At 38.6% G+C, this 15,219-nt stretch overlaps 1 protein-coding gene across 1 annotated transcript; it reads right to left on the reverse strand.

The window, feature by feature from the left end:
* Positions 1 to 430: 430 nt before the first annotated feature.
* On the reverse strand, positions 431 to 14,648 carry LOC128491397 (zinc finger protein 585A-like). The gene is made up of 10 exons (XM_053463720.1): positions 14,523 to 14,648; positions 14,143 to 14,205; positions 13,880 to 13,947; positions 11,731 to 12,483; positions 10,171 to 10,758; positions 8,865 to 9,753; positions 7,942 to 8,042; positions 6,975 to 7,442; positions 6,195 to 6,509; positions 431 to 2,277 (listed from the first exon to the last, which is right to left on the reverse strand). Exons 3-10 carry the CDS (start codon positions 13,881 to 13,883, stop codon positions 1,748 to 1,750), a joined length of 3,648 nt encoding a protein of 1,215 aa, XP_053319695.1. The 5' UTR covers positions 13,884 to 13,947; positions 14,143 to 14,205; positions 14,523 to 14,648; the 3' UTR covers positions 431 to 1,747.
* Positions 14,649 to 15,219: the final 571 nt, after the last annotated feature.

Here is a 15,219-nt window from a genome sequence, read left to right on the forward strand (position 1 = left end):
AAAGCTGTCACCTAAATATAATTTGACATTAAGTCAGCAGAGCATAATCATCTATACGTCAGGTGTGGGATACAGGAAACAGGAGGTTTAGGACCAATTTTTTTTTTGCCTTGCTGCTTTACTGTAATACTACTTGATGACTACTTTGAGACATCCACCATTTTACATATTTTTAAAACCACCATTGTCCCTTCATCTGCATGACTTTTTTTCAGGTGAATACAAAAATAGAATCTCCAAAATATGAATGCGTACATTTTCTACCTCTAAAAGACTACGAGTTGATGCGTTATTTTATAAATGCTATTTTATCAGTACATATGATCTGTATGTGTAGGATGGCATACCCATGGAAACAATTACAAGGAGTATTGAAGAATCACTGAATAAGTTAATTACCCCATAACAGTGAACATGTTACTATTAGTGCTTTTGTTAGAGATGCTTTAATGCTGGGCAATATATCAGAATCGGCAGATGCACGTGAAAGTAGTAGGTGACATTTCCCATGCATTCTACAGATTTAAACTAAAAAAATACGAAATTAAAAAACAGTGAGAAAGTACAAACAGCATTCAAATTTGGCAAATGTTACACTGAGTTCATTGTTTTAACAGCGGTGGAATTTGACAGAATATCTTTCGTGGACACCTTCTGCACTAATGCCCCATCTCCCCACAACGTACGACTTTAATTTGACACAAATGATTGCCATGGATTTGCTCTGGAAGTTACATTTCAGTGTTTCTTCATTCATAATACTTACACCTGTGTAACAATACAAATTGTGTATTTCCCTTGAGTATCAATGGTACAAAAATGTGTATTGCTACTTTCAAGTATCTGGTGAGAGCTGCCATCTAGATGCCACATCATGTGCTCTGTGGCAGTCACTAAAATAACTATAGATGAGCTAGAAGGAGGTAAATAATCTCTAGTATGTAAATTGTGGGGGTACCCTCATTATGGAGAGCTATACATGATATAATGGCAAAACAGCAAATCCACCCTCCATAGTCGCCCCCTGCCAACATGATTCTGAAACACATACCACTCGTCTCTCCAGACTACACAATGGAACTTATTAAATGTTCTAGAAGCTCTGGATTATAGGGGAACCAGACCTTAAAGCCTCTGACATATGTCCTTAATAGCTGTCTCCATTGGCTGTTATTCTGAAGAATGCAAAAATAGTCTGACAGATGCCTTCATGCTGAGCGCTCTACTTGGGCTCTCATGAACTTGTTTCCCATCACCACAACCTCTGTTTTCCACTCGAAAGGCTGATTCTTCAATGAAACATGTTATACATGAAACCATTCACTACACTTGTTGTGCCCCAGGGCTTTTAATGCCGCACTTTGCTATTTATTAATATTTCTATTTTTCTTGATTAAATGACAGAAACAGCTTCAGACCATGTGCTTTATTTCTCCAGTACTGTTTATTGATATTGTGTAATTGGGGGGAAAAAAATACTGCTAGATGTTCAGGTTTTCTCTGCTGTTCGCGTAGACCAAGAGCTTCCTGCTCAGTTGACTTATGTCAATGTTGAATCCAGCTATAATTTTATTTTATATCTGACAATTTGTCTTAAAAAAATATATAGGAAAAACATCCCTAACTTATCTTTTTGGGCAACTGTATGAGAATGATATGATGTTTTGCTGGAGTAACTACTTTGCTACAGTTTGTTGAAGCACTATAGCATGAGATTCTTTTGTCATGAGTATTATATGAGGGCTTATTAGCGCACAGTTAGATTGTTCTTTTTGTAGGGCCACTCACCAGTATGACTTGCCTGATGATGTAAAAACTTTGAATATTCCCTAAAACTTTTCCCACATTCAATACACCTAAAAAACTCTGTAGAGTGTATTCTTTGATGTCTGACAAGAGAAGATTTTAAACCAAACCTCTTCCCACATTCTGTACACATGAAATGTTTCTCCCCTGTATGGATCCTCTGATGGACTATAAGGGATGACTTGCGTGTGAAGCTTTTCCCACAGTCAATACATAGAAAGCGCTTCTCACCACTTTCTTTTTCTACTGCATTAGATGTATTCCACACATTTATTCCAAAGTCTTGATGAAACATCACATCTAAGTGGGGTTCTTCACTACAGTTTTCCTTTCTTCTCCTAGATGTTTGTTGTTTGCCAGAATGTTCTTCACCATTGAAAGGTTTTGAAATATCAAATTCTACTCCCCAGTCTAGTGCATAAGGGTAAGAGGGAAACTCGTCTATCTTATCTCCATCTAGATGTCCATCTGCTCAAAGAAACAAAATATTCAGTAAATATAAATATAGCCATAAAAAAACATAATTCTTGCAATGCAATTGTTTATGGGTACAAAAGAATTTGCTATGGTCATAAATATAAATAATAATTAGATTAGAAACATGCCATTGCCTCCTAATACTGAATTAAAATGGTTTAAACACATTTCAAACAAAATTCACAAGCTGACCCTTTTTCGTAAAATAAATAATTATAATATATCATCTCACCAAACCAAAAAAAAAATTGGTCAGATACATTGTTATCTTGTTACGTTATAATAAGACTAATGCTTCTTGTATTGAAGAGTTTTTAGCCAGACAGAAACATCAACAGTTAAATCCACGATTGCATATGGTCATCAAAACAAGAGCTTTCTTATAAAGGTCAGAAGGAGCATTGCAATAATAAATACGTATTATGCAAAGCCTGCAAGATACTCTCACAGTAATGCTGAGTTACAACATAGAAAGGCCATGCTGAATTTTGGTTGAATACGAAGAACGACAACAATAAATACACAGATATGAAACCTCCTAATATATGTAGCCCTGAAGAATGGGCATAAACAACTGACAAGTAGAAGTTGTATTATTCAATCTGAAGATATTACAGAGCAGGAGGTTCTTGAATGAGTTTATAGGTTAATCAGCATTTTTCTAACACCATCTAATGCACCAGCTTAGTGAATAAATTTAGCTCGAAGATTCTTTGAAATACAAAATTCCGGGTAAAAGCTACACATCAACATGTAGAACATAAGATCAATACAAAGCTTATTACATAATTCAGGGAATCCAAGAACATGGAAAAGAAAACACAATAAGAGTAATATACAAAAATATCTCATGGTTATCAAACAGTTGCATGCACAACACCTGTTTATCCCCCAAAAAACATTTTGAAGTATATGTGTGGCACAATTAATGGTACCCTTTTAGTCAATACTTTGCGTTACTTTCCTTTGCCAAGATAACAGCTCTGAGTCTTCTCCTATAATCACTGATGAGGTTGGCAAATACATGGCAAGGGATCTGAGATCATCCCTCCATGCAGGATCAATCCAGATCCTTCAAATTTCGAGGTGGATGCTCGTGGACTTTTCTCTTCAGTTCAGCCACAGGGTTTCTACAGGGTTCAAGTCAGGGAACCGGGATGGCCAGGGTAGGACCCTGATTTTATGTTGATTTAGATGTGTTTTGGATGATTTTTCTGCTGGAAGATCCAATCACGGCCCATTTTAAGCTTTTTGACAGAGGCAGTTAGGTGTTCATTTAATATCTGATAATATTTGATGTAGGCGATGATGTCATGTATCCTAATATCTAGGTTATCTGGGAGAAAAACAGCCCCAAAACATTAAAGAGCCAACACCATATTTAACCATGGACATGAGGTACTTTACTATATGGCTACCTCTCTGTGTTCACCAAAACCACCACTGGCGTTTATCGCCAAAAAGCTCGATTTTAGTTTCATCTGACCATAGAACCCGATCCCATTTAAGTACCAGTAGCGTCTGGCAAACAAGACGATTGACAGTAGGGTTTTGTTTGTTCTTGAAACCCTTCCAAAGAACTTGTGGGGATGTAGGTGACGTCAGATTGTGGTTTTGGAGACTTTGCGATCTCAAGACGCAACTAATTCTGCAATTCTCCAGCTGTGATCCTTTGAGATGTTTTGGCCCCTCGAACCATCCTCTTCACAGTGCATTGAGATGCTATAGACAGATAGCTTTCAGGTTGATTCATAGTATTTCCAGTTGACAGTAACTTCCTAATTATTACCCTTATGGCGGAAATGGGCATTTTCAATGCTTTTTTGCTATTTTCTTATAAGCCACTTTCCATTTTGTGAAGCTCAACAACCTTTTGCCGCACATCGCAGCTATATTCCTTGGTCTTACCCATTGTGATGGATGACTAATGGAATTTGGCCTATATGTTGCCTAATATTTATACCCTTGTAAAACAGGAAGTCAGGGTTGAACAATTTCCTGTTTCTATCCATCCAGGTGTACTAAAAACTGTAAAATATCAATGGGAATATACCGTATTTGCTCGATTATAAGACGAGGTTTTTTTCAGAGCAAATGCTCTGAAAAATACCCCTCGTCTTATAATCGGGGTTGTCTTCTAATCAGACCTCAAATAGAGGTCTGATTAGGAGACTAAGATCCAGATCCCCCGCACCGCTGCAGGGGACCTGGATCCTCCTATCGTCGTCGCCCCCCCCCCCGCACGCACGCACGCACGCACTTACCGGTGCTTCCGGAGGTGAAGTTGGCAGCGGGGGTTTGTATGCGTCCGTCGCAAATACCTTCCCCGACTGTCAGAGATCAGAGTTCCAGAGTTCCTGATCGCTGACAGCCGGGGAAGGTATTTGCGACGGACGCATACAAACCCCCGCTGCCAACTCCACCTCCTCCCGGCTGCCGCGGAATGAGACGTCAACCCGCTGCCCCGGCAATACAGCACGAAATTGGAAGCACCGGTAAGTAAGTAAGTGTGTGTGTGTGTGTGTGTGTGTGTGTGTGTGTGTGTGTGTGTGTGTGTGTGTGTGTGTGTGTGTGTGTGTGTGTAGGGCATTTCTGGAATGCCTTACACCCCTATATGCCACTCTGGCACTTAGGGGGTTAAAAGGCATATTATGGGGCAGAGTGGCATATAGGGAGGTATAAGGCATTTCAGGAGGCAGAGTGGCGTTAAGGGGGCATTTAATAGAGCACTCTGCCTCCTGAAATGCCTTATACCTCCCTATATGCCACTCTGCCCCATAATATGCCTTTTAACCCCCTAAATGCCAGAGTGGCATATAGGGGTATAAGGCATTTCTGGAGGCAGAGTGCTCTATATAATGCCTTTTAACTCCCTTAATGCCACTCTGCCTCCTGGAATGCCTTATACCTCCCTATATGCCACTCTGCCCCATAATATGCATTTTAACCCCCTAAATGCCAGAATGGGATATAGGGGTATAAGGCATTTCTGGAGGCAGAGTGGCACATAGGGGGTCAAAAGGCATACCATGGGGCACAGTGGCATATAGAGGGTTAAAAGGCATATCATGGGCCACAGTGCCATATTGGTGTGGCAAGCCTGGGGGCAGATGTGCGTAACTGGGGGCAGGTTGGAAAATACAAGGAAATAAAAACAAAAAAAATATTTTTCTCAATCATAGCTTTTATTAAAAAAAATAGTTTACATGAATTAACATTTACTGGTAAAACTTTTTTCCTTTAGGGTCGTCTTATATTCAGGCTTTTTCTTTTTTTCCTAAGTTAATATTCAGATTTTGGGGGGTCGTCTTATAATCAGGGTCGTCTTATAATCGAGCAAATACGGTACTTCAAATATACTTTTCTCATATGATTTCATAGGGGTGCCAAAATTTTGCCACACATCCATTTCCCTTTTTTGAGAAACCTGCGTTGTGTTTGCAGTTGTTTGATATCCATGAGAGCAGAGTATTTTTGTGTATTTTTTTTAAGAAAAGATCACAGGGCAACGGACAAGGGTGTCAATATGAGAGGAGGGCACTATAAGTACTGATCTTGTGCACTACTTTTATGTTGGTATGTAGATGTAAATTTTGTATTTTGATGTTTTTCGCTAGTAGTGAGACACTAGCAGCTTTGGTGCAGCTTCAGTTGCTGTGTGTGTTTATTATATTGAGAAGATTCATTTGACCTGAAACTCTAAATATATTCATGTACAATACAGATGACAAATGTTTTACATCATGTTATAAACTTGTATAAATGTCTGTTCTTTGAGGTAATTGATTTAAATTTTTTTGTACAGCCCTATATGTGTACTTTGGTTCACAAATTAAGGGCAAAATGTGAGCCAACTGAGAAGTAACGACTGGGAGTATTGATATAATTGTGACGGTAACTTGGCTTCTCACCTGTACAGATATTCTCTGGTGACTCTTTTTTTATGTTCACAGAATCTTGGTCCTGATTATCTTGCCCTATTTTTTCTCCTCTATCCGAATATCCGATAAGCACAGAATCATTCATACATTCTGATGCAACAGGCCGTGACTTCTCACATTCCGAGCTTTGGTCCTTGCTTAAAAGACAGGATTCCGAATCTTTCTGTACAGGTACTGATGCCAGCAAATTGGCTACGTTCACCGATCCATCTAGATTCATGACACTGTGGCTCTCAACTGGCTCCGCTTTTGAGACTGAAACATCAGATTTTACTTGTGTTTCACCTGAGAACATAAGTACATTATTTATTGTAACCTGTTTTTTTAAATAAATGCAACTACAAATATAACAGGTAGAATAAGCTCAAAATACATCAAATGACTCCTAGGTACCTTCATGTCTGGGAAGAAAAGACATCAATAGTCTTTGACCCTTACATTCTTGTTTTATTTTCCAGGACATATGCTGCACCTCCATATTAAACCAGAGCTGATCACATATCCACATTACTGAAATAGTATGAATATATATATAATGGATTCAAGTAATCATATGACTGCAATCATCCTATGATATTCACAACTAGAAGTTTCAAAATCCCAACAACCTCTTTAATTTCTTAACTTGTTAATACAGAGGCTTGTGTGGATTGAGTCATGGATAGGAGAGGGAGTCTTTTTGCACAGTCACGTTTTCTTTTTGCTTATGTAAAGATCTAATCTAGCAAGGAACAGATGAAGAGTACTCACAATTATGAATTTCCAAGTGCAGCAAAAGGTCTGAATATCGGCTGAAATAGATGCCACATTTCGAGCAGATGTTGAGTACACGTCCACTGTGGGTTCTTATGTGTCTAACAAGAGAGGATTTAAGTCCAAACCTCTTCCCACACTCTGTGCACGTAAAGCGTTTCTCCCCTGTGTGGATCCTCTCATGGACAATTAGGGATGATTTGCGTGTGAAATTTTTGCCGCAGTCATTACAATGATACCGTTTCTCGCTACCGTGAGCTTTCGTACTAGATTCGTGTTTCACGTCTATCACACATTCACTGTTTGTGTTAGGTCCTCTTGATCTGGAGTCAGGGTTAATATTTACAGGGCTGCTGTTATGGGTGGTGTAATTATTTTCAACAAGATATGACTTATCATGCACGCTATCCCATTCCAGAACATCAGACGCTCCATCTTTAAGGCTTGTTGGAACGATACAGTCAGCTGGAAGAAAGAAGAACATTATTTTGTTAATCTGTAATGCTGATGGACAGTTTGTGACCTATTGATTGTTAAATAATGTATACAAGTATACATATTAACATATTGGCTTGTCACTAAAATAAAGTACCAAACCCTCAACACCACCATTTGTATGTTTCTCTCAGCTAACAGATTTACAACTCAACACCCTGCGTTCTTTTTTTTTCCACAGCCTTCAACATCACACTAAAAACTCTCCACCATTGAGAATGTCCTGTTCTCTAGTCATGTAACTGCCATATTACTCTATCAATTATGGATCACGCTCCGCAGACCTTAATGCTACCATCTAATCAACGCACCTTCCTTCAGGAGTAGCTACAGCGCAACCACGCCCTCCATTGTCTTATTTTCACATCAGTTTTGGCTGCTTGAAGCTACCAGTCACTGGGAGGAAAGGACTTCCACTGAAATCCATGGGAATGCTTTCTGCATATGCACATAGTGGATGCTTTTAGACCTCCCAGAGCTCTCGTAGAAAACAGGCACATGTAGTAGTTGACAGTAAGAATATCGCTTGTGCAGTATTTGCAAGCAGGAGATATGCCTGGCTGAACGTATCTACAAGTCGAGGAACCAAGGGGCAGTGAAATATGGTCCACTAAATCCTTCCATGTATTTGCAAGGGAGAACATATTAATTGAAATGGGACATTTTGCTATCAAGTGCATAGATAGCTGGTAATGAGTTCAATACAAATATGTATTTCTAATTTCAGGAGTCATGTAGAAGGACTTCCATCCAGAGGTGCACAACACATTAAATATCACAAAATAGATTTTTTTGACTATATGTTGCAGAAATTAGAGAATGTTTAACGCCTACGTAGAATGCCTAACTTGTGAAGGTCTATGGGAAAAATAAAATTGAATTCGATCTGCCATTACCACAGGGTGCTTTGTGAGTAGGGGTGGTATCCAAATATCACAAGATTACCTAGAACGGTAATGTGCAGATGTGCCCAGCTAAACGCACCTGCAAGTCAAGGAACTGGGGGGCACAGAAATATAGCAAATACATAGGGGGGTGGCTGCGAATACCTTCCATGTACTTTAAAGGGAGAAAAATATTAAATTGAAATGGGACATTTTGCTATCACGTGAATTAAAGCGCGTTTGGTAGCTGGCGTGTCCCTTTAGGGTATTGCAAATAAGACCTAATGAGTTTACTACAAATATTTATTTCTAAATTTCAAGAGTACTGTAGAGTGAACTCATATCCAGAGGTGCACAACAAAATATAATTATTTTGCATATACGTTGCAGAAATGAAAAAATATCACATGATTACCTAGAATAGAGGCCTCAAGGTCTGCAGATAAATAATTTATATGCAATAATAAGAAACAAAAACGGTTTTTCCTTTATTGTAATGCTACATTACCTTAGAACAAAAAGGTTTTTAAGATGGAAAGAAAACCATTTTCCATGTCTTTCCCTATAACCAGTCAAAAACATCCACCGGGTGAAATACCGATTCCAGTGCCATTCTAGAGTCCACCAAAAAGTTTCCAGTTCCTCTACACCTGATTGTAAATAATTATAGCAACACTCACCTTTATGTATTTTTTGATGTGTTGTTAATAAGATTTCTTCACAGAAGCTCATACCACATTCAACACACATAAAGAACTGCTCAGTTCTGTTGGTTCTAGGATGTTCACCAACACTCTCACACTTTAGTTTAGAAGACAGCTTCCCTCCTTTGTGCGTTCTCTGATGAACCAGAAGTTGTGAAGTACGGGAGAAGCTTTTTTCACAATGGTGACATTTATGGGGTTTCTCTCTTCTGTGGACCTTTTGGTGTTGGAAAAGGCTGGAATAACGAGCGAAGCACTTGCCACACTCAGGACATATATTTAATGTCTTTGGAGTGTGAGTTCGGAGGTGTCTAACAAGAGAAGACTTAAGTCCAAACCTCTTCCCGCACTCTGTGCACATGAAACGCTTCTCTCCTGTGTGGATCCTCTGATGAACGATAAGGGATGACTTGCGTGTAAAGCTTTTGCCACAGTCGATACAAAGATAGCGTTTCTCACTACTGACAGTTCTCCTGCCCAATACCTCAGATCTACCCCAAAACCTTTCTGTACATTCATTGCTCGATGCAACTTCCAGGCAACTTTTTTCAGCTGCAGGTTTCTCATCCTTTCGCAATGGATTTATGCAACATACTCCGGTGTTCACCTCTTTGGGAATACTGGAATATGTTTCCTCCTCCATTAAATCATGTTCCATCCGCACGTTCTGGTTATTAGCTAGACATTTGGCACCTATTGGGTTGGAGGCATAATTGTTTCATTAAAATGGATAATTTCATCAAAAAAAATGCATGTTATATAAAACAAAGAATAAATACAGTTTATGGACTACAACTTGAGCTACAGGTCACTTTCTACACGTCAACAATTTGTTTTCTACATTGCCCAGTGTCACTTATCTCATAGTGTTTTAATATGGTTATTATTATATGGAACGTAAATATTATATAACGAGCATGATGTAAATGTTAAATTCATATTAACGTAGAGAGGTAATGTCATATTAACAGAGATATATGGATTCAGAACTAGGTGGCACTATCGCTTGTGTATTATTACATTTTATATGATTATATATACACACCAGATGTTTAACTAATGTACCAGATGTTTAACTAATATGCAATTTACTAATGTTTACTGACTCACCAATATTCTCACCACTTTCTACTTTTTCAGGATGTTTCTCCCCATTGTGGGGAACTAAAAGTTGTAATGGCCGACTGATTCTTTTCTCACGTTGGGAACATTTAGATGGTTTCTCCCTTCTGTGGACTTTCTGGTGCTGGAAAAGGTTTGAGTATCGGGCGAAGCACTTGCCACAGTCAGGGCAAATATTTAATGTTTTGGGGGTATGAGTTCTCAGATGTCTAACGAGAGAGGATTTCAGACCAAATCTCTTCCCACATTCTGTGCAAATAAAGCGTTTTTCCCCTGTGTGGATCCTCTGATGGACAATAAGGGATGATTTGCGTGTGAAGCTTTTCCCACAGTCAATACAATGATAGCGCTTCTCACCACAGAGAGTTCTGCTCTCTATCGAGCTGAATTCACACTTTTTATTTGTATGCGATTGTTCTCTGCCCCTTGCACAATCTCCTTTTTCCCAGCATGTTTTTTCATGGTTATTTTTGTTATTAGATGGTTTACAAGTATTACGGTCCCTTTCCCTACCAAGGGAACTGTTGTGTATACAAAATACTTTATCTGCATTATCCTTGGGCACTGGATCTGCCACTGAAAAGGAAAAGAAAACATTAACACAATGAAAATTGAGTTTTTAGTCGAGGTTGATACTGTTTATTGGACGAACATTATTAAAGTTACAATTCCAAATGATTTCATTTAATAAAAGACCTTTGTGGTTGCAAATGTTTGTGTGACTTTACATCTTTTGTCAATGCACGAAAAGAGTCAAAATCACCCTACTTTAGTATAGTAATAGTTGTCTACTATTCCTAAACACAATGGCCATGGGCACTGAAAATCAATCTCTAAAAATGCCACGTTTGAAAACTGAAATCATAATCAGTGCATGTGGGAGCTGTTGTGACCACAAACTAGTGCTTCCTTCTTTACAAGAAGTCTAAAGCCACGTGACAAAGTTATCTCAAAAGTTGGAATAGATTGTTGATGAAATGGCTGCCTGACAAGTGTCAAAATGGTACTAGTGACATATCCCAGGTTGTCTTCTTTTGAGTAACGTATTATTTTACAGGGCGGTTTTGGGATATGCGACCACTATTGCATGTAAATGCTAAATTGGAAAAAAAGTGATGTTCTCCTTGTAATATGTGCCGTATAACTGACAAAACAAATGGAAGTTCTAGGCATATAGGCTTGCTTCCACATCAGGACAAATTAATGAATACATTTTGGGTATGTTTTTCCCCCATTGACTCCAGCTGTGTACAATCAAATATATCAGGGTAATAGTTGAAAGATGTCATGTTCGTTTATGCTAATTATAAAAAATTAAGCTATTAACGTTTACAGCTCAGAGGCCATGAAACCCTACCAGCATGCTAGCTTCATTTGTTCTGTTTAGGATTTCACAAGGAACCCAGAAATACTGTTGCATACTACAGACAAAGTTGACTGGCTGTGATTACAGCCAGCTAGATATATCTAGTTTAAGAACATAAGAATAGAAATTCAATTCAATAGAGGTCCATTTGTCCACCATCACTGAAAATAATCATTTCTCACCTGTGTGTTTTCCCCTAAGTCTCTTTGGGGATCCTTGTTCTATGACGTCTTTATAACATTTCACATATACACAGGATTCTTCTGTGGCTGAAAGATGGTTTACTAGTTTATCATGATCATTGATCTTCTCACCACTCTCTGTTTTGTTAGACAATTTCTCCTCCTTGTGGGTTTTTTGATGAACTACAAGAGCTGATGCCCGAGAGAAGCTTTTTTCACAGTGGGAACATTTATAAAGTTTCTCTGTCCTGTGAACCTTCTGGTGCTGGAAAAGGCTGGAATATCGAGTGAAGCACTTTCCACATTCAGGACATATGTTTAGGGCCTTTGGAGTGTGAGTTCTCAGGTGCCTGACAAGTGAGGATTTCAAGCCAAACTTCTTCCCACACTCTATGCACATAAAGCGCTTTTCCCCTGTGTGGATCCTCTGATGGACAATAAGGGATGACTTGCGTGTGAAGCTTTTCCCACAGTCGATACAATGATAACGCTTTTCACCACTGACAGTCTTTTTATCCATTTCATCAGGTCTTTCCCAAAATTCTGCGATATATTCATTATTGCTTACCCTGTCTGGCCTGGATTCTTCTGTGTCTGCCAACTGATTTTCTTTATTCTCGCATATATTCCGGCCCTTCCCAGTTTCTCTCTCATTATGGATAGATATAGAAGCAGTTGATTCTGTATCCCAATCATCTGGAAGTGATTCTGTGTAGCACTCATTCTTAACTGTAATGGGACTGATTCCGTTGGCTTAAAAAAAGTTTTAGAAATACTCAAATTAAAAGAGTAATCTGCATTTATAAAGCAGTTTGTACGTTCAGCACACAATTCTGATTATTAGGGAAATAATTAGGGAAATGGTAATTACAGCTATAATATAAACCCTTTTAGGACTAAAAAGGGGTTCTTTTGACATTACGTTAGGGATCCTCATAAGGATTCCTTGCCACATCACATAGAATCAATATAATGTCACAGAAACTTAAAACTCAAAGGCAGCTAAGAACTATTCAGTCCATCTAGTCTGCCCATTTTTTATGATGTAAAGACACAGACCTTAATCAGCCCTTGGTATTTTAGATTCAGAACAGACTCCTTGCATGTTTAAAATCCTTAACTTTATTAGCCTCTGCCACTTCTCCGGGAGGCTGTTCCGCTTACCTAAAATGTTCTCAGTAAAGAAAAACGTCCTTAAATCTTTATTAAGAAGTTTGTTCTAACATTTTTCCTCATGTGAAATAAACTTCCCACATCCCTTTCTTCTCTTGTCACTGTCAGAACAGTTCTCCCAATGTTATATCTTACCTTTGAATTTTTATATCCCAATTAAATTATTTATCAATGTCAATGACTGTAGCTTTCACACTCTTGACCATTCTTCTCATTTACTTGATAATTTACAATTTTGCTTAAAAAGCATACCTCTAGTATACACTCTAGTTACAAGGTAAATAAGGTAAATAAAAAAGGTACCCTCTAGTAACAAGACCTTTCTTTACACTATTAATTACGACCCCCCCCTTGTCTATTGTTTAGCTACCCAGTAAAAAAAATACTTGGTTTTACAAGACCTCTCTGCAGTAATCAGATGTTGTTTCTGATTTAGCAAACCACTTATACCAAGACATTTCCCCTCCTTTAACATGGTTTCTTTCATTTCTAAACCACTGATGAAAGACCTACTGGTCTGTAGTTGTCTGGGTCTCCTCTGCTGCTTTTTAGTTTGTGAAAAAGCACTAAACTTTCAATCTTCTTAAAATGCATTTCTGGAGGCAGAGTGGCATAAAGGGGGTTAAAAGGCATATCATAGAGCACTCTGCCTACAGAAATGCCTTATGCCCCCCAGTTAACACCCCCCAAACTTATCAGTGCTTCTGACTCCCTGTTGTGTAGTCGGCCAGCGGGTAGACGTCTACGCGATTCGCGTAGGCAACTTCCGCTGCAGCCGGAAGGAGGTGCCGTTAGCAGCGGGGGTGTAAGAGAGACGACCCCGATTCTAAGACAAGGGTTTTTTTCAGAGCATTTGTTCTGAAAAAACCCTCGTCTTATAATCGAGCAAATACAGTATATAGGGAGAGAATATAGCTTAGTTTAATTCTATTACATAGATTTATTCAGTGTATATAAATGTAAAATATAGGATTACCCATTAATGTGAATGAAATGGAGTGGAGTATAGGGCTTCAAATCATTCTCTATTGTACTATCTTCATCCTGTCAAAACACAAACAAAAGTAAAAGTGAGACGTGAGTTATGGTGTGAATACTTCATTATTAAGCAAACTGTAATCACCCTGAACCAAGCTAATGAGGTTCTCAGTCCCAGGGGCATGGTCACATCTGCTTCATGAAGATGAGATTAAACAGGATAGGGGCATTACCATCAGGCAGCTCATGTGTGCCCCTCACCTCGCAACACCTGGGGCAGCTGCCCCTCTTGCTCCATGAAAGTTATGACCCTTATCTTGATATCTGCAATAAAAAGTTGAAAACATTATTATATTAATACATTTTACTGAAAATATTTCTTGATCCCTGTGAGTGCAGGGTAGGCTTTATTGGAATTTTGTTTTAACTGGTTCCTCGTGCCCATTTTCGTAACCCACAAGAAATATTGTTTAGCAACACACCATAACCTACACACTACATACTATCACCTGCAATACATTTCCAAAACGTGTTATTGAACATTTACATATTAAAACAGCGGACCTGATTAACTGGACATAAATATTTACATAAATAGAAACAACCTATAGCGTAACATTAACCCAAATAGCTTGTCAAACCTTTCTACGACAAATAACAGCAGCCTGTAAGCCAGAGTTTGCAACAGAGTCACTTCCGGTTGTTTTTTGATCGCGGGGGATGTTGGGAGTTGTAGTGCAGTTGTACTTTCCATGGCACTGAGATGTGAAAGAACCTACTTTTTGTGTTCATTCTCTTAGTTCATTCATACAGGTTTACGAAAGAAATACGGTTACTTCACAAGGATACTGCTATAAACCAAGGCATTCGTGAATTATTTATACAAAACCGAGACATCTGCTACGTGACACAGCAACAAGTGAAATTGTCCACTTAGAAGTAATATTCCAGCGGTTTCTGTTTTTACTTACAATTTGCACCACAATTATTTAATAAGCGAAACCCCCTATGCTCTAATATGTCGCTTTAGTAATTTTTTTGTATGGGCTTTTTTAAATCCTGTTTCATATTCCTCACTTCGCAATACCTACTCAGCGACACTCCATAAACTTGCTAGATGAGACCGTGGGGGCAGAAGAGGCGGCCAGTCAACTGTACACTACTTGGCTGACAAAAACGAGTGTGTTACCATTGGAAACCTTATTTATTACTGAAAAGCATTCCTGTAAATTCAAGTTTCATATCGGATGAATGACGTTAAGCCGTCGTTATGCAATATGGTCACTGATTAGAAAAAAACAGGCGTAAAAGGAGAGACTCGGCGGAATGTATTGGTTG

This window comes from Spea bombifrons, chromosome 4 (genome assembly GCF_027358695.1).
Source record: "Spea bombifrons isolate aSpeBom1 chromosome 4, aSpeBom1.2.pri, whole genome shotgun sequence".
In the NCBI taxonomy this organism is placed as follows: domain Eukaryota; kingdom Metazoa; phylum Chordata; class Amphibia; order Anura; family Pelobatidae; genus Spea; species Spea bombifrons.

Coding starts and splice junctions, on each gene's coding strand:
- LOC128491397 (XM_053463720.1), bottom strand. Junction 10,759..11,730: donor ACTTAGGGGAAAACACACAG/GTGAGAAATGAT, acceptor TTTCCTTTTCAG/TGGCAGATCCAGTGCCCAAG. Junction 7,443..7,941: donor TTCTACGAGAGCTCTGGGAG/GTCTAAAAGCAT, acceptor TCTTTCTTCCAG/CTGACTGTATCGTTCCAACA.